Genomic DNA, 15833 nt, shown 5'->3' on the forward strand with positions numbered 1-15833 from the left:
ATAAAAACATTAAAAGAATGAAAAATAAAAATTATTAGCATTAGTTAAGGTTAAAGAAAAATTAAAATATATGCAGATTATATTTATATATCAAATAAAGAATGGGTTTGTTTTTTTTTTTTTAGCTGGCCATAGTGGCATATGTCAGTAATCTCAGCATTTAGGAGGTGGTAGCCGGGAGTAAGATTTCTAGGCCAGCCTAGGCCACATAGAATCCAGCCTGGAGTACGTGAGACCCTGTCTCAAAACAACCAAACCAAAATTATAGTGCTTTTTAACGTCTACCGACAAAAGTGGCATCGGGCTCAAATGATTTTGACAAGTGAGTTTGCCATTACCTATAAGGGATAAATGGTCCTGAGAATATTAGACAATTTGGACAAGAAGACATGTTACCAAAATATATAAAAGGCATTTGTGAAATGGGTCTCATAGGCTGGTGTTGACTAGGAACACCACTGTAAATATCCTGATTAAGTCATCTCTCAATCCTACCTAGCACACAGTTTTCAGCCTCCTTTTGAGGGATGCAAGGGTAGCTCAACATTTATAATTCTAACAGTGTAGTTGATTACATTAGTAGCTTCAGGTTACGAGTACTGTATTTCTCTGCTCTTGTAGTCTCTACTCCATTAAATTTCTGTCTCAGCTTAATGAGTACGAATGTTTCTGATAGTCCTCTCTGCTTTCATAGAACCTTATGTGGCCTCTTATGTATAGCAGTTTTCAAGAAATGACTCAGCTGATCAATACAGTGTCTCCATCCACAAATCCTCTCATTCATTGGTTTGGGGTTGAACACTGTTGAATAAAATATGATCATCAGCACATAAACCCTACCAGTTACTATGTTCGTCTAACCAGCAGAATTAGACTAAAGCACGTTAGCAATTGCCAGCTTTACTTCTACAAATTAGACTTAAAGTCTGGGCATTTAAAAACACGAACAAATGAGACTTTGAAGACATTTATTACAATAAAATACAAATTACTATTTAGCGTTAACTTTTGAAGGCTGGTTCTTAGTAAGGGAGGGATATTTGATATGTTTTTCACAAATGGCTAAAGATCAGCAGGGATGTCTGAGTCCTTTTTAATAATAAAGAGTTGTGGACTCATTTGGACATTGAGAATTTGGGAGTCACAGAAGATGCTTACATGGTCCAGGACTGTGCCTTCCAAAGGGATTTGGAGATGAAATGAGAAATAGCGGTAGATGGACAACAAGACCTGCTAGGGGTAGGGGTTGTTGTTGATGGAGGTTTTCCTGGTAGAAACTGGCATATAATGACAAAAGGGACAGATAACGGAGGAGCCAAAGGCTATTTGGTGAAGAACATTTTAGTCAATGGAGTTTTTTTTTTCCCACATGTTCACAGAAGGACAATGGGGTCCTCCCTGCCACCATTAGGAGCATTTACTAGTTAGAAGGAAGAGGCAGAGAGAACAACAAGCCCTAAGTTTGTTTGAATTGGATCTAAGTGGGGCAGGAGGCAAAGCAGTCAGTAGACAGTTGGACAGAGGTGTATACAACAGGAAAAAGATCAGAGGCAGGACCTGAGGGTTAGCCTCATATAGAAGCATGGTGCTTGAGTTGCAGTGAGCTGTCTAAGTCTACCATCTACATATCCGTCCATCTGTCTATCTTATTTAAAATATGTTTCAAAAATACCCCCTGAGCTATTTCCACACGATAAACGGTTATCCCCAAAGAGAAACAGCAAAGGAAGAGCCTAGAAAGGCTGCTCCTCCAATTTCACAATGATGAAGGATGCTCTTCCAATATGTATTGATCTGGAGTATGTAGGGTGCATGTCCAGGTGTGGCTCTATGTTCTGTTTTCCATATCCTGTACTAATCCCACACACAGACATGCCTACTAGGAAGGAAGAATAGGTAACAGGGAAAAAAATGTACAAATTTGGGATCTTGTACTAGCGGGTTCAACAGCTGCCAGTTCCAATATGGACTTTGATCACAAAGCTAAAGGCTTCAAATCCAGACCTCCTAGAAAATATCTGGGATGGAAGGTTCCAGAACTTTAGTAGTCATCACCTCCATTGGGGCTCTGTGTTTCTCTGCATTTTTATTGGTGTGTTTGTTCCATTCCTTCTCACTTTCCCAGGAGGCAATGGGGTGGAAAGGTCCTTTCCCAGGATGAGTCCAAAGGCTGGAAAGGGATGAGGATGTAGAAATCACTAGATGCCTCACTTCTGCCCAGACCAGTGTCCTTCTATAATAGACCAGAGGCCTTTTTCAAAAGCTGATGCTGCAGATTAGTCTTCAGCTGACTGAATAAATCTATCTTTAGTAGGTGAAACACCTAAAATGGGTTACCCACCTCTCTCGGGACCCCAGGAACAACAACACATTGATTTTCCTAATTAGAAAAGAATATCTCACCTGGTGGCGGTGCACGTCTTTAACCCCAGCACTCGGGAGGCAGAGGCAGGCGGATCTCTGTGAGTTCGCGGTCAGCCTGGTCTACAAGAACTAGTTCCAAGATAGGCTCCAAAGCTACAGAGAAACCCTGTCTTGAAAAAGAAAAGAATATCTCCCATTTCACCCATCAGTCTTCATCTTCCCCGGTTTCTTGATGTATTCGTTTTACATTTCTCAATACCATGAACAAAAAACAAGGAAGGATGGATTTGTTTGACTCATGGTTTGCAGATACAGTCCACCATGGCCCAAAGACAGCAGCACCAGGAACGTGATGGGGGCATGCGACTAAACCCCTCACCTCTCTATAGCTTTGCAGAACCAGAGGCAGAGGGAGAGTTCCTGCACAAGAGAGGCCAGCCATCGCCTCTAAGCCCCACCCTCTCATGGCTCACTGCCTCCTAAAGGTTCCACAGCCTTCTGGAAAAAACATTACCAGCTGGGGCAGCACAAGTGTTCAAACATGTGTGGGAAGGTTTTCATTCAAATGCTAGACCTCAGATCGTACCAGTCAAGGCACTGGCCATGCTATGGCAGAGATATGAAGTCAAAGAGAGCTGCTTCCCTGTATAGAGCCCCAGCCTGGCAGCTGGGCCTTATATGGTTATCGGTGAGGACTCAGATGCAGCCTTGGAAGTTTGATTCTTGTTGACTCAGACAAGAAAACAAAGGGAAATTTGCTGACTCGTCTCCTTGCCCCTTATAATCAGCCCTCAATGGGTCAGCCTGAATTGAAGCTTCCATGTGGAGTGAGAACCACTTGGCTGGGGTGCTTTTGTTGTTTTTAATATAACAACAATTAGGGTAAGCTGCTTGACTCGGAGCGGTGGCTGAGTTTAACTCTGGAATCAATCTCCTATGTCTCCTCTCCAAGATGAAGTATTTGACTTTGTTCTTTGCTGGCTACATCTAAGGAAGAATTATCTTTTATACTGTCACTTCTAATAAGGCCTGTGGGTGACCATAGGCATGCCATGTGGGCTGTTCGCATTCCCTCGGAAGCCCTGGGGAGATTGGAGTAGCCAGCCAGCGCTCCCAGTGCCTGCAGCATTTGTAGAAAAGCGTCTGTCTGTTGCACACATGTTGACTGGACAACTACTAGAGCCAAACACTATGCCCACCGCGGAGCATACAGCAGGGATGAAATACAGGTGAGGAGACCCCTGGAAAGGAAGGGAGAGATTGGCGTGAGTCCAAAAACTGTATCTGTGCTGAGTGTACTGAAGGAAAGGCCAAGAGGACCTAATCTGTCTGAAGGGTCAAGGAAGGCTGCCTGGAGGAAAGATCATGTGGACCACAGTTTGAAGCTGGAGGAGGCACGTACACTCAGGGTCAGGAGAAGGAGACCGTTCCAGGGTACTGCCACAGAGTTTTCTCAGGGATGGGACATATGCAAAAGGTGACAAAAGTCAGAGTGACTTGGAGACCAAAGCTATGATAAAAGAATGTTGGAAGTCATTGAAATGTCCCTTTAAGGTGTGTCATGGGTATGTTGGGGGCTCTGAGGGCGTGAAAGAGGCTAGGGCTGGGCAAAGCAAGCGGTTCTCCTGGATAAGCCGAAAGTCAGGTAAATAGTTCTGCTGTAAAGGCCAGGTATATAGAGATGAAGAGATGGCAGGAAGTCTGGACATTCATAGGAGGTCTGCTCTAAAAGATGCCCTGTGTCAAATATGTTCTCAGTAGGGGGAAAAGCTATAGAAGTCTTTGCTGAGAAGCGTCAGGTAGGACCAGCCAATGTTAGCTTAGGCTGGACCATCAAAAAAGTGATGGAATGCAGTATCTTGATGAAAAACAGTGTTTGGGAGGCATCCTATCCATTTCCATGGCAACTATTTCCTGCGAAATAGAAATGGAGTCTCAACATTTGGTTTGGATTAGTCTGTTGGGCCCATGGGACATAGGGCATCATCTACTATCCATTGTAACTCGAGGGCATCTGAGAAAAAAAGGATGATACTGCCAGAGAGAGGAACGTCAGAGAGAGTTCACAGGCCATACATATACCAGGTGAGCAAACACATCATCACGTTCTAGAGACAGTTGGGTGGACATCATCTTCCACACTCTGCAATCCATGCATGGCTATCAACAATTCTGGTTGCCCTTATCTCTGGTAGCTGTTCTGTTCTCTCCCCAGTGAAAGTCTTTAGCACTAACCCACCCCCCCCCAGTCTTGTCAACAAAGTGCAAACCCAGACGTGAAGAGTACTGCGTGAGAAAGCAGAAGCATCTCTAGAGGGTCCCGAGTGTGTGACTGTGGGGTCCATCCTAGCCTGACTCAGTGAGGTCTCAGCATCCTGGTGATGCTGCAGGATGGAAGAGGACACAACCCTGTCCTAAGGACACATGCAGGCTGGCCACAAGTGACGAAATATGCCTAGGACAAGGCCATTGTGAGCAATGGAGTTGCCAAGGCCATGCACAAGCTGTGGTGGCCTTCCTCCTCTGAAGATATCCCCATTCATGGGAAGTCTTGGAGATGGGCCTTCAGACACAATAGCTGTAGACCTTAGGAAAGCAGCCATCACATCTGTCCCTGTGACTGGGTTTAAATCCCAGCTAGGCTGGAGTGCTCCACCAGACATGTGTGGAGGTGAAGCAGCAGACATCAAGCCTACACATAGTCAGGTCTTTGGGAAAGTCAGCCAGCCACCATGGTGACAGTCACAACAGTCCTTTGCCAAGCTGTGCCCTGGGTCCCTTTTCTCTAGCAGGTCACTTTCTCTCACCCTCCTCTATTCATTTATCCCCTAAAAACATGCTGAGCATGGGGAAACCATTGGTGAGAAAGAAGATACAGTGTACTTGACTTAAGCGCATGTTTATTTTGGTACTCACGAAGATGACTTACATCTTATGGAATACTTTCCCTTGCTATATTTCTTGGATCTCTAAAACCCTGAGCAATTAAGAGCCATCCCATTTTACAGATTAAACCACTGAGTCTCAACCCAAAACTCACAACCATGGCTGATCTCCAAGGCATCACGAGTAGAGACACATGGTTTCTGGGCTTGACTTGTCAGGAGGTCGCGAAGAACATGAGTGTGATTCCCTCAACTTCTTGTGTAGAATTCAGCATGGCCAAGTAACTGCAGTAGCCCCTGGGGTTCAGCCTGTGCAGTCAGTCACCAGACATGGTTTTCCTTAGAGCTAGGGAGCAGAGATAGCCCTGGGAGGATGGGTGTACCCACTGTCTTCTCAACAATCCCATCCTGTGTACACACACTCAGGGGCTAAGCACGGGGCAGACAGCATTGCCAACACGCAGGCTGCAAAGCCACCATTCCCTTTGCTTGAAGCGTGTGCTCTTGTTGGAGCTTGATATTCTGTACGAGAGAATAAAAGCCTGACCTGATGAAGTGTAGACTGCCCGCCCCCTCTCTCATCTGCAGATTTTTCTCTACCTTTGGAAATGACCCTTTTATCCTATGATCCCATGAGTGATGTCATTGTCATGGTGAGGCCCTGCAGCGAAGTGTGGAGTGCACCTTTCCATTGTAGGGGGAAGCTTTCTTCTCAAAAGCAGAGGCCCGTGAGGGGGCAGGGCATATGTCCAGCAGTGAGGCGTAGTGGGAAGCCTACCTGGAATGGAGAGGCGTGGGTTTGAGTTCCTGCCCTGCCATCAGCCACCTCTGTGACCAGTAATGGCAGCTTAACCATCATGACCTCAGTTTCCACATCCTTTGGGCAAAAAATTAGCTAGAAAAGTAAGGCTGGCCTTAGATGGCCCCAAGCCTCCTTCCAGCCCAACACCATCCTGCCTTCGAGCATTTGAATCAGAGGGGGTCACCATGTTGCCTGTGGCAGGGGTGGCCCAGGCCTTTGGGAGCACATTGAAAATACCATCCCCTCAGCATGCCCTCCCAGACTCTGTCTGCTAGAAACCCCTTTAAATTTCAAGGTCGGGCCACTTTCGTTACCACTTCAGCATATAAAACCCCTGTCTTTCTAGTCCATGGATGGAGGGGTAGCAGGGAAGTTTGATTTGACTTCCCGCAGGGCACGGAGTTGAGGGCTACCAATTTTCAGGTTCAAGAGTTGTTACTCCAGTTTCCTGTTACCCACCATTAGGTTTGATTGATAGTATTAAACAGAAGGAAAACGGTATTTTACTGGAGTGGAGAAAGACATTCAGTTAAATAATAAGTATATAAAATGCACAGTTAGAGCTTTTGTGAAGAGAGAGATGTAATTTTGTGGTTGTGCATGTCCAGGACTCTCTTCCACATGAGGTTTTGTTGGGAGAAATAGAATGCATTGGGTCAGCAGAAGGAATCAAAGACATGGTCCTGGGAGGGCATGGTCTCATTCAGAAACATCTTTAGGTTCGGGAGGTTGTACGGTTTGATGCTTTGAAGGCAATCAAAGAGAAGAAAGGGTTGAGGTCTGAGAAAGACTGTACAGAGGCCAGGAGCCACAGATACCCAGCAAGAACCACTGTGGTAACAGATCCAGGGTTCCCTGGGTTGGACACAGATCTTCTCTGAACACTGGCTGCTTGTCATGTTCCCTGCTGTGTGGCACATCAGAATCTCTGGGCCAAGTGTTTATGAGACCGGAAGATCTGATTGGTTCCTGCATGTATGTGAACATCATTACATAGGGACCAGTGTTCATGATCCCCAAAGATCTGATTAGTTCCTGCATGTGAGCATCGTTACATAGGGACCAGTGTTCATTATCCCCAAAGATCTGATTGGTTCTTGCATGTGAGCATCGTTACATAGGGACCAATGTTCATGATCCCCAAAGATCTGATTGGTTCCTGCATATGAGCATCGTTACATAAGGACTACCTGAGCTCAGACAGAGTCACACACTGGCCTGTAGACATGAGTGGGTCTCTGATCATGGTACTACTGTAAAGATCCCTTTACGTCTGACCCTGCCTTAGAAGTCAATTTACCAATGGTCAGAATATAATCTCTGCCACTTCTGTAATCCAGTTTCCCAACCAATAATATGATACGTGAGGGGCCAACTATGTTTTTGAGTCATGGAATTATCCAGACAGTGACTCATAGCATCATCAAAATGAAATCATGTTCATTTACATGTGGTGAGTCATGTTGAAAAAAACTAAATTTCAGGAAATTGGAATTGTCTGGGAGAATCTGGGAACTGTGGTTTGCAGTCGAAGAGATTAATCCCTGTCAGGAGTGAGCAAGGGGCTTGGGAGCTGTCTAACTCACGTAAATTGAGAAATAAGTTGTGAACTCTGGTGACAACTAAGATGAGTAGGGTTGTTGACTTCAAGCAATGGTTTATGAACACTAAACCCTGCTTCCCCTGCTTCCTTAAGGCAATATTTCAAGTTATTGAACTGGAAATTAATTTGATACTCATTTGTTCTCAGCTCATGCTTTAATGAGCGTGTATTCCTGTATATTTAATTAGAAAGTACACTTGATAAATAACCCATTAACAACAGAGCCTGGGAACAAATGGGTTTCAAATTTCAGAAGTCGGTAATTATTGTCACCACTTGGCTTTCCCTCCCTTCTCCCCCCATAAACGGGACTCTAAGACGGATCTCGAAGGTCAGCGATCACCAGGCATCCTAGACTCTAACAGCAGCTATTGTCCTTTCCAATTGAGAGTCACCTTCAGCTTTGACATGCTTACAGGTGTGCTGTGCTAAAATCCCACACCCCACCCTGTATACCACAGCCTGAGAAGGGGACCATGATCCCTTGATGCCCTGAGATATTTCAGTCCAGTTACAAGCATTCTCCATGATGAGCCAGCTTTACATGACCCCCCTGAAAGTTACACACACACACAGCGCCATTTAAAATCTACCCAGATGGCAGAGAGGCACACTCGCAGCCATGTGTCCTCCCTCCTTGATATTCTGATGTGGCCGCCTGGGCAGCCCCCATCCCTTTCAGTCCCCCCAAGTGTCTTGGACTAAGCCACTGCTTGTTGATGAGGACAGCCTCCTAGAAGACAGATCACCAGGCACTCCACAAGCCTGTGTCGCATCCCCCCCCCCCCCCCGCTCCCTTGAACTGCGTGCTCCCTTCATTACCCACTGCCTTTGCCGTTTCCCATCTGCGGGTAATTCCTTCTCCAGTCCTGGCCTCTGGACTCCAGCTGTCCACGCTGCAATGTGTGCACCGAAATACTCTTCGGCAAGAAAACGCAGAGTTCATGATGGAACCTGGAAAACATTATGCTGGATGAAAGAAGCCAGGCACAAGGCCATGTACTGCAGGCTTCTCTTTGCATGAGAGGAACAGAGCGAGCAAATCCATAGAGACGGAGAGGAGGCTAGTGGTTGCCAGGGATGGTGAGGGAGGGACTGCGGGGCTCCAGGTGTCTCTGAACGGTCATTAAAATGCTCTGGAATGAGATCGTGGTGGTCATCGTGCATCCTTATGGATTTCAGTGGCAGCGGACTTCAGGTACTCCCTGTACTTGAAACAGAATACCGTGAGATGCTGACATGATGTGCTTTAAAACAGCGAGATGTGTGGTATGGGAGTGAAGTCTTGATTTGAAAAGAGAGTCAGCTCTGTGGGGTATCCAATTGTCATGTAAAACAGTTGTAATTAAAAGAGTGGTATTGGCTTAGGAGTGGACAGTTGAGCATTCCTTGGTGGACTATAAAACAGAGAAGAGCCACGGACATACCCTGAGTATTCCCATATGCTCTGGTTTGGATGTCTCACGTGCTTGCGCACTCAGTCCCCACCTGATGGCACTTGTCTGGGGGGCTTGTAGTACCTTTAGACATGACTCCTTGCTGGAGGTCACTGGACTTGGGCCACACTCTGCTTCCTTGCTGTCCTACGTGAGCAAGCAGCCTCGCACTACTAAGAACTCCACTGTGCCGCCTTTGTCGTGATGGACTGTGAACCAAAAGAAGTCCTTGTTCCTTGGAAGTTGTTTCTGTCAGGTCACAGAAACAAGAAAAGTCACAGACATAGCACATGGCAGAACGTCGGGGAGAAAACTGATGAGCTGTGGTGGATAATGCCTGCCTTTGGTGGAGGGGAAGTCGTATACGCCCTGTACTTCCAGGATGGAAATAAATCCTGGGTAGAGTAAAGAGCCAGTCTTGAGACTATGTAAACAGAAGAAAATAAAAGGCGTGTACCCATGACCTCAAAGAAAGCTGCCTTTAGTAATACAGAAAACCATGGGGGTGGGGTACATGGAAGAGACTTGAATTTATAAAGCCAGGAACTCTGGACAATAATGTTCAGGTTAAAAGACTTTTCTTACACAAGTATGAGGTTAAAATATTAATATCCTGAAAAAAAATATATATATGGCTCTAAAATCAGTAAGAAAGATTCAAACCTGTCTCCCTGCAGCCTTCTCATCTCCATTCTTTGCCTTTCAGATCACCCAAGTATTCTATCCTCTTATGTGGTTGACATGACCTTAGCCAATTTCTCATGATGTCATGGCTTTCCCTTTGCCACTCAACCTCACCTGGTCTTTCTCATTTGTCTATTTTTAACTATTTTTTGATTGTGTGTATGTGTGTTTTCATGCACACATGAGATTATGTGCACCACGTGCGTTCAGGAGCTCTTGGAGGCTGGAACAGGGCATCAGATTAGCTCCCCTAGAACTGAACTGCAGATAGTTGTGAGGCACCAAGTGCTGGGAACCAAATCTGAGTCCTCGTCAAGAACGGCAAATGTGTTCAGCCGCTGAGCCATTTTTCCAACCCCGGTCCTTTCTCTCAGCCAAATAGAGATAGTGTTGTGAATGGCTTGTCACCACCAAGAGCTGACGTGGGTATGGTGGAGGCCGACTGAGACCTGACTGTCACTTAAAAGGTCCCTTTCCTGCAAAGAGTCAGCATGCTGCTGGCATTGTGAATGCCTGGGTGAGGACTGTGGCTTGTGAGCAGCCATTCTTTGCCAATCAGCTGCTTAATTGGAGCTGTGACCCAGCCTTTTTTTCAACAGCGTAACTACCTTGAATCCGGACAGAGCTCTGTCTTCCCAGGAGGCATCTGAGCTGTGGTTGCTTTGGGGAATGTTAGAGTTATCCTATAAGGATTTCTTTTTTTCTTCTAAGACCTCCCTCAGTGACCTTCCTGCCGAGCTGAATGTGGGCGATTCTGGGAATTCTCATCTTTCATTCCTTAGTAGCCCCCATCTGCTCGGCTGTTTTCCTAAGCCGTTGATCCAGGCCTGGTTCTATTGCATTATCACAGTGTGCTTAAGCATCCCATCCACTCCCTCATCTCATTACCAGAGACAATTTACATGAGGGTAAATCAAGGATGTCAACGTAATCTGTTCTGCTGCTGCGTTTTGTACAACCGTGGGCATCAGGGCTTTCCCAGGGTGGGCGGGATCCAACAGGTGAGCTTGGAGGCCAGTCAGGCATCTCAGAACCCTGCTGATAAAATCTAAGGAGGTCTGATGTGCTAACCATAGGCCCTGGAAAGCCACGTTGGGCTTAGCAGTAAACATTAAGACTACCTATGTAATATGGTATGACATGTCCTATAAATAAAGCAACAGGGGTGTGGACTAGAGGAACCTGGGTTATCCTAGCTGGAAGAAAGATGTGTTAACTGATTTCCCCTCTCTGTCTTTCAGGATCACTGTTACTACCACGGACACGTGCAAGGAGATGCTGCCTCAATGGTCAGCCTCAGCACTTGCTCAGGTCTCAGGTAAGTGGACGTGACCATGGACGTTCCGGTTTAACCATCCTTAGACAACTCGTTTCTCTCTGCACTCACTGGAAGACCCTGGGAAAGTGGGAGGCAGCCTGTGTAGTTACTCTCAACGGCACAGCTGACCCAACATCTTAGTGTCTCCTCCATTTCCCCTCTTTAAATTCTTTCCTTGGGCTAGGGTGTAGGGCTGGGGGCCTGAGAACCACGGAACTAACTGGGTTTAGGCTCCCAAGCGTGATCTGAGGCTGGGGCTATGCTATGGCTCAGTGGTGGAAATGCCTAACTACACAAAGCCACAGACCCAGTCTCCCAGACTGCCAGAAAATGAAAGAACACAGGCATCGCATGAACGATCCTCTGTGTTCACGGCCCTGATGCTCCAAACTTCCAAGTGCTAAAAGATAGGGCACTGTTTATTAACATCGTAGCTGCTGGCTTAATCCAAACAGATTTAAGCCCCCCCTCTTGCTGGGAAAGAAAAGAAAGAATTTAACATTGACCAAGTGGAGTTGACTTCAGGCCTACCTGGACAGGGTTTCACTATGGGTAAGGGTAGGTAATGCTGACCTTTTATCACCCTGGGATTGCCTACTCTCAGCCTTGCCCTTCTATGACCCAGCTAGTCACGACCAGCAAGCTTTTACTGGAAAAGCTGCTTGTCTGATAAATTCCACTCTTGCCTTTCTTCCCCCCACTAGATCTGTGTATTGAGTTGTGAACTATCGGTTTGTATCCTCAAAGTCCTAAATGGCTTGGGCCAGGGCACCGGAGAGGGGCTCCAGGGCAGGGAGGACAGAGAAGAACCTAGAAAATGTTCCAGCTTCGATGACAGGGTGGGACTGTGCTTTGTATGTCTGCAGTAACTGCCGTCTCCTGAGTTCTGTGAGGGTTTGGGGAGAATGAGACACCACACACACCACGGCGTACAGACACAGAACAATTCAACATGGCTTCACACACAGAGAAATGGCATAAAGCATACAATAAATATGCAATCAACGGCCTACCACACACACATATACACACCACAAATGGTTTACTAAACACACAGAGGCAATAAACAACATAGCCTCAACATACACACACACACACACAGAGAGAGAGAGAGAGAGAGAGAGAGAGAGAGAGCACCCACTCTCACTCTGCGGCCCCCTGTCATTCCATGCAGTGTTCTCTTTGGCTCATGTAGGGTTGATCTGTTCCTTCACCTTCTACATGGTTATTTTTTACACGCATATCTCATTTTTCCCCCTTGCGCACATGGGGGCATGAGTTTTGCTGTTTTCTGCATTTTCTCAGTTTTAGGCAGCGATGTTCTTAGCACTGACTGGCAGTCATGTGAGGGCTAGAGAGGGCATAGTGTATGGCAGGGAGGGCACACGCTCTTTCCCTGGGACTAGTCACACTCCTGAGTCTTCGTCTTTTTCAAAGAGCTGCCTCGATTGTCATGACACAAAGTGGGGGTTCACTTCTTCACAGCCTCCCCAGCGTTCAGCAAATCTCATTGTCTCCTACATGTTTGTCACTGAACTCTAGGGCCGTGTTCACAGCTGTTCCTCTCCTTTACCCCCATCTAGACCTGCTCAGGTAAGAATAATGACATGTGAACATGTGGTCAAGATGTTTTTCCTAAAAAGTCACAGTGTTCATGTAACCCCTGTTCTTGTCGGCTAATCCTGTCTGTGTCTGGAACTTATCATATCTAGAAACACAAACACGTACAGTCATTATGCATATGTGCATGAGCAAGCATGCATGTGTACACACACACACAGATGCATTGCATTGTTTTACACATCTTTGACATGGCATTGATGGAGCACCACTGAGCTTCAGGGCATCTGTTGGTCTGAGAGAGGAAGGCAGTATCTTGTGTGCATTCAGTTCTCTCTGGCTCTTCATTTATTCCTGGGATACTAGCATATCCCCAGTACTCTTCTAGGTCTTAGGGATTCAGCAGCACATAAATTATATTCCTTGGAGAGCACCACCTAGGAGGGAGCAAGGGACAGAGAGTGAGTGACACGAGTGATTATGGAGAGGGGTGAAGCTGAGAAAGGACAGAAGGGGAAGACATGGTCCGAGATGAAGGGGAGATGAAGGCAGGGCACAGGCTCTGGTGGGAAGCAGGGAATCGCAAGCGCATGCTCTGGGCAGAGCAGCAATGTGGCTGGTATGGCTGGGAAAGAAAGAAGGGAGCCATTAGAGGTAGGTGACACCAGAGGGGACAGTAGAAGAGCCTGGGGATGAGGTTGGATACAAGAGAGAGTTTGGAGGTACAGGGGCCAGGGCTAAAATGCATCAGGATCACGGGAGAGACACAGGTATACAGAGCTCAGGAACAAACTGAGGGTTCGCCTTGTCTGCTCAAGGTATGTTTGGAGACCTTGAGATACGACACACCTCTCCAAGGCTTATATGTTGGAACATTTGGTCCCCAGCTGGTGGTGATGATTTGGGAGGTTTGGGGGCCATTGGAGTTGCAGCCCAGCTGCAAGAAGTGAATCACTGCGTGGGAGAAGCCTTGATTTTATAACCCTCCTCTGCTTCCCAATGACCTCCCCTTCTGCTCCCTGATCCACCCAGATCTCAGCTACCCCCACCATCTGCCATGAGAGTGTACCCTAACCCTGAGCCAGAATAAGTACTCCCATCTTAGGATGCTTTCTTGTGGGGTATCTGATCACAGAAACCGGAAAAGCAGTATATGGAGTGAAAGTGACCAGGGCATGGGGTAGACAGGCTGAGACCAGACATGCACAGTCATCAGGCAGCAAGCCAGCTGGGGGGACACTGGACAGCTCATCCGCTCTGAGCTCCATTCTCCTGTGACCCCCCTGTGCTGAGCAGCCACCCCAGCCTCCAGGGCAACCTGATACACTTTGACTCTGGTTCCCCATCCATGGCCCGGGTGCTCCAGCACTCCCAGACTTGCCATCCCTCAGACACGTGTGTCTTGTAAAGGGAAGCCCACATAGCAGTGCTGTGTCTCTCTAGAGCCCAGAGGACACACCTGATTGTCCAAGAGCCATCTATTCAAAGTGGCTCTTTCTGACTTCCCACTTCATGGTAAAGTCGATGTGTATGGAGAAGGAAAAGCTGGCTTTACAAACAACCTGACGGGAAGGGAGACCCTGGCCACTGAAAAGTTCAGAGGACTTCAGGGGTGGTTGGACTTGAAATCTCAACTAGTGGAGTCAGGGTTGATTTTCTATCTACAGCTTCTCCTTTCTTTTGTGCTAATTTATTCTGAGGCAGTGTCTGTTTGGTTGGCTTTAAATTTTAAAAAGATTTTTCTTTTTTAAATCTTTTTTTTATTATTGGCATTATAACTAATTACGACATTTCTCCCCACTGCTCCTCCCTCTAAACCCTCTCGTAGTCTCTGCATGTTCTCCTTCAGATTCATGGCCTGTATTTTCGTTCATTGTTATTGTATATATGCATGTATGTATTCCTAAATAGAACCCGAGACAGTGTTTTAGCTTGAACTACCACACAAAATGGTACAGAGTGGGTGACTCAGACCTCTCCCAGTTCCAGAGGCTGAGTTTAGGGTCAAGCTGCTGACATGATAAGCTTACTTCTGCGGGCTCACTCCAGGCTTTTGGTTGGCACCACCTTGATATGTGTTCCCATGACTTCTTCCTCCTGTGTGAACGGAACCACGAGCTCTGCTGGTTCTTTCTGTGAACCGTCCCCGTGACTCCGTCCTCGTGGCCTGAACTGAACTTCTCATCTCTCAAAAGGCCCCACATCCTAGCACTACCACATTGGACACTAACACTTGGTGCATGGATTGTGGGTGCAAGGCAAAGGCACTTAGACCATAATGGGCACAGTTTTGTTTTGATCGGGACATATTGAATCATATTTTGGCGGCAAAGAAGCTGCTGGTCTTGGTAAGCTTACATCCTGAGGGGTAGGGGTTGGGGTGCATGAAGACCTCTCTTCCAAGTTCAGCAAACACCCTCCAAGTGCATCCTAACTGTCCTGACTGGGTTGCAGTCCACCCCTGGGACAATCACAGTGGTACATGGAGAGATGCTCTAGTCCAAATGTGGGGGATCCTGAGAATGCCACACACTGGGACCAGAAATCCATGGAGGCATCCAATGGTCAGGTGATTTCTGTGAGGATATCAAATTCTAGATGAGTAAAGAGATCAAGGTGTACACATTTAATTTGAAAAATGGCTTATGAAACAGTAACAATAACTATCTAGAACTCCTGGACTGGGGGTTCCCAGAGTAAGATTCTCATGTGGAACCTTTCCTAAGTGAGGGGGTGTAAAGAAATATCTCTGCACTCCAGATAGCGAAGACAACCATGGAGCTGAGAAAGGCTTCCATCCCTGTCAATCCTGTACTGGGGTTACTTACAGGCACATGAATGACTCAAAGGTACATCACAGAGAAATCCTTCATACTACTTAGAGAACGCGGCTATAGAAGAGTTACCTAACCTATGGCCCATTGTCTACCTGTCTTGTTTTGATTTGCTCTTTTATTTTCTTTTGGGGGGCAGCGACAGTCAAGACAAGGTCTCTCTGTGTACCCCTGACTGTTGGCTGTCCTGGAACTATCTCTATAGACTAGGCTGGCCTTGAACTCAGAGATCCACCTGCCTCTGCCTCCTCTGCCTCCTCTTCCTCTGACTTTTACCCCTCTGTCTCTGCCTCCTCTGCCTCTCCCTAACAAGTACCGGGATTAAAGAGCTGTGCCACCACCACTAG

General features: G+C 46.7%; 1 protein-coding gene across 1 annotated transcript in view; it reads left to right on the forward strand.

The window, feature by feature from the left end:
- Adam12 (ADAM metallopeptidase domain 12) overlaps positions 1-15833 on the forward strand; it is a 312140-nt gene that overhangs the window by 196447 nt on the left and 99860 nt on the right. Inside the window, exon 5 of the mRNA XM_057779001.1 lies at positions 11016-11092. Coding sequence (XP_057634984.1) covers positions 11016-11092 — 77 coding nt within the window. The remainder of the gene's footprint in view (positions 1-11015; positions 11093-15833) is intronic.

This window comes from Chionomys nivalis, chromosome 8 (assembly GCF_950005125.1).
Source record: "Chionomys nivalis chromosome 8, mChiNiv1.1, whole genome shotgun sequence".
In the NCBI taxonomy this organism is placed as follows: domain Eukaryota; kingdom Metazoa; phylum Chordata; class Mammalia; order Rodentia; family Cricetidae; genus Chionomys; species Chionomys nivalis.